Source organism: Cynoglossus semilaevis, chromosome 4 (assembly GCF_000523025.1).
Source record: "Cynoglossus semilaevis isolate Cse_v1.0 chromosome 4, Cse_v1.0, whole genome shotgun sequence".
NCBI classification, from domain to species: domain Eukaryota; kingdom Metazoa; phylum Chordata; class Actinopteri; order Pleuronectiformes; family Cynoglossidae; genus Cynoglossus; species Cynoglossus semilaevis.
In genome coordinates this window covers 11,575,949-11,580,148 of record NC_024310.1, presented here as the reverse complement: position 1 = coordinate 11,580,148, position 4,200 = coordinate 11,575,949, and the positions used below count along the sequence as shown (strand labels likewise).

At 41.5% G+C, this 4,200-nt stretch overlaps 1 protein-coding gene across 2 annotated transcripts in view; it reads right to left on the bottom strand.

Annotated features, from left to right (window-relative positions):
- Positions 1–1,820: 1,820 nt before the first annotated feature.
- Positions 1,821–4,200, bottom strand: part of prkd2 (protein kinase D2) — a 37,459-nt gene continuing 35,079 nt past the window's right edge. For both annotated transcript variants that reach the window (XM_008309167.3, XM_017031981.2), the window contains one exon: positions 1,821–3,079. In XM_008309167.3, coding sequence (XP_008307389.1) covers positions 2,858–3,079 — 222 coding nt within the window. In that variant the 3' untranslated portion in view covers positions 1,821–2,857. The remainder of the gene's footprint in view (positions 3,080–4,200) is intronic.

Here is a 4,200-nt window from a genome sequence, read left to right as displayed (position 1 = left end):
ATATATATATATATATATACTCCAGGCCCAAGGCCGCTTCCTTAACCACCATTCACCACTCTGTCTTTGACCTTTCACTTCCATTCAGTAAGGAAACCTTCAAAATAATTTTGTAAAATAATGTTTGTCATTCTTCTTAATATGGCATAATAACAAGATGTTGTCTTACGTCCTACTTTTGTGTACTAGACAGTCACCCACACATGGGGTCCACCCTTGATGATGATCTGGAACTGATTCTCCACTCTTAATGATGATGACTCAGCCTTTCTCAAAAACATTTTTGAGGGGGGTTTCATCAGAAACTGCACTTTGTGGGTTGTTGTTCTTTTTTTTCTCCAGTACTTTCCTGTGACCATAATGTCTGTTTATCTGCATCATCTGCCTGATGAACTCCTAGAAAAGGCTGTTAATAGCTTCTTGTCACACTGTACATACATCCCTGATGTACAAGTTGTCATCTGCAAAGAGGATGAGCCTGAAGTCATATCGTGACATCATTTTGATTGAGTTTGGAATCACAAGACTGTTGGAATTTGTCATTTGTAGTAGAACCAGTACAAGGAGGTTTTTGTGACAGACAGGATGACAGTGTGGAGAGTAGGGATGGTCTAATTGAGTAGAAGCTTTGTCTTTGCCTTCACTTTGTTCTCCTGAGGTCAGAAGTGTGAAAGAAATGTTGTTGATGAAAATTGTCCTTGGTGACGCTGGAGATCCTCCTGATAATCCAGTTATTGAATTGTTGGTGAACATCTGTAGTAGCTGATGACAGTTTTGGCAAATATTATCCATCTTCTGCTGAGTGTCACAAATCGAAGTCCATGGTTTGTACCAACAAATTTGGTTTTGTTCAGAACTTGCTGTTACACAATAACAAAAAAACACCAACACAATTTCTTTGTTTATGGTTAAAGTTAGGGTTTAAGACATGGATAGAGTGATTGGGATTCGGGTTTGGAATAGCGATTTGGAGCAACCTGGTGTACTGTCATCCATCAGATTGTCATCATAGATACAACATAAAATTGTGTTTGCATTGTATTATATGATCTTTTAGATCATATCGTCTTCTCGGTAGCATTACCATAATGGAGACTTTATGCAGATGCAGGGATGTGGATGGTGTTGGGATGGTGACAAATCTGCTCCATCACTTGAGAAACAAGACGGATTGGCAGAAGAGTGTATTTGGCACTGTTTGACAATAACGATGGATGCAGCGGAGGAGGCACAAGGGTGCACTTTCACCAGAGTAGATGGCTGAAGTGCCCTTATCACAGAATAGAACAAAATTTGCTCTCTACCTCCATAGCCTCGGGATTCTCTTAAGTGCTACTCATGGTTGGAAATGTGTAGGAAAGATTTTTATTTTTCCCCCTGCTAGCTCCGTGTGCTTATATGCATAAATTTGACCATGTGTTCAAATCCATGTCCCTAAAATATTAGTGGAAGGAGTGTTTGAACAATTCCAGTCGGGGCCATTTTAACAGAAATGACTATCTGCATCTCTGAAAGATTACAGTGCTTTTTTAAAATAGATTGAAATAACGGTGAAGAAACTTTCACAGTGTGAATAGAAGAGTAATTGCTGAAGTGCAAGTGGTATTTATTATGTCTGAAGCTACTCAGCGCCACCTCCGAGACTGCTCTGGTTTTCCTCAGCTAATTTCTTTGAAACCGATCAGATTTGTTTTAAACTAAGACTGTGAAACAATTAATTATTTTTCAGGTGATTTGGTGAAATTAAAACTTTACACCACAGTAATTTTGGCGGCCCTAATAAAAACACACATACAAATTAATATCCAAGAAAAGAGAGATATTGTTCAAGATTTGTATTGATGATGTTACAAAGGCAAGGATCATCCTTTAAGACATGTCTACACGTTATTTTATAACTACATAAAGTTCAGGTTACATGTGCTTAGTTGACCATCATAACTACAGTAGGATTTGGATTCTAGCTCATATTTTCTACATCATGCAACGAGACATGCTAGCCAAGATTAAAAAAAGAAAACTCTTCCAAATCCATCATTCTTTTTACCATTAAAATGTGTGAAATATTTTAGAAAGGCAAACCATAATTTTGACTTCAGAGGTGAGAGGATAAAGAGTAACCTTTAACATCCAATGTTGCTCACAATGCTGTGTGTGTGTGTGTGTGTGTGATAATGTTTCACACGACGGTCAGAAGCCGTTCGTTCCTGACGTCGAGTATTAAATGAAAGCCCTTGATGCTTCGGTTTGGTTCAATTGTTTCACTTTACAGTAAACATTTTTTGAGTCATTTGAGGTTTCAAAGCTCTGCTGGTGAAAATCACAGTGGGATCAATACACTTCAGGATGTGAATTTTATGGTAATGTGTTTTGAACAAAACAAGTGGGTTTGACTCCGTGACACTACATTAGCAATTACCAGCACGGAGGAAGCACCGTGTCAATAGGCAGAGCTATCACCGAAAAGAGGTGGAAACGGCTTCTGCTAAAGACTTAGGAGGAAGTGTAACCTCAGTAGGTGTAATCCAGTAATATGAACGCATGCGTTACGTCTCTAAATACACATCAGAAAGATGTAGTTTGTGGTTGATTTTTCCTGTTGACCTCTGACTTTATCTCTGATAAGATTTTCTGATGATGATAATTATTAATGAGATGAGCAGGCTTTAAATTTGAAAGTCCCAACAATTCAAACCTTGACAGACATCCAGTCAGGGCAGGGGTGAATGGTGAGAAGTGTCAGATGTGGGCGGAGATAGTGTGGACTGGATTTAATGCTGTGACACAGAGTTCTGTGTTCTACCAACGACTCCTCGTGCCACTTTCATAAATGTCCTGACGTCACCTGTGTCTCCGGTCAGAGGATGCTGACTCTCTCGGTGAGACCTTGCACATCTGCATCCTCTCCGCCTTCATCGTCAGAACCCGGAGCAGGAGGAGGGGGCACGAGGTGAGCGGGGTATGGCAGAGTGTGTTCCTGGGCAAACATTTGCCAGCGGCTGTCATCGCTCTCGTGGGTGATGTAACGTCCGCCCAGTTTAGTCTCCAGTTCCCGGAGATCCAGCCAGGTCTGATAATCCTGGAAAATAAAATCCAAAAATAAACACCGGGTTGAAATTTCAGATTCAGTTTTAGAAGCTCTGACATTAGCTTTGGCTCAGAGCAACGTCCATTTGTGTGTGCGGGTGTGTGTGTACTGGTCAGAGGGTCACAGCAGCTGCATTTGAAGCTGATGTAAATGTAGACTACTCCATAATCGAGTCTCCTGATTTCATCTTATTTACAGAACAAGCCACTGTGTTTGGGGAAATGGATTCACAGCTGCACCAGAGCGCTCTACCTCTGATGACTCTGACTTTGTTTTGTTGTCTTCAGAGATAATTCACACAAGATAAAGTCGCTGTAAGTAAAGCTGTCCTCACAGTCCTCTGGTCGTGACTCAAAAAATTCAAGCAGTGATAATTCTGTTCGGGTGTTTTCAGGGCAGAGCTTTCACAAGAGAGCAATTTAGGTTTGGGGCAAATGCTCAAAATGCAACTGCATTTCTGCAAGGACACTTAGAATATTTATTTACAAGGTATTTTTTTCATTTATGTCAGGACGAACATTTTAATCTAGAAATGTATAAAATTTACATTTTATAGATTTTTTTTTAACTCCATGCGTCCATTGCTAATTTAATTCAAATACTATACAGTATGTCATCCGATATTCTGGAGTGGCTTTTCACTACAACCAACTGTGCACCAGTCAGACAGTGTTGTGTGTTTTCCTACTAGGGTTCAGGGTCAGCCTTAGCTCTGAATATGCTAATGCATCTTGTCAGTTTAAAGACGGTGGACGGATCTCATGTTTACGTCTCCCCAAGTAATCAAAATACACTGTTGTTGTAAAAGCTCTGCTCACTTTCTTTTCAGCTGACTTGAGTTAACTATGCAGAAAGTTTCATGTTCCATCCATCATCAACCGCTTATCCGGGGCCGGGTTGCGGGGGCAACAGTCTGAGCAGGGACACCAAGACTTGCCTTTCCCTCAACACTTCCTCCAGCTCTTCTGGGGGACCCCAAGGGGGACCCCAAGGCGTTCCCAGGCCAGCCGAGCGACATAGTCGCTCCAGCGTGTCCTAGGTCTTCCCCTAGGTCTCCTCCCAGAGGGACGGCACCCGAGCACCTCCCGAGGGAGGCTTCCGGAGCTGGTCCA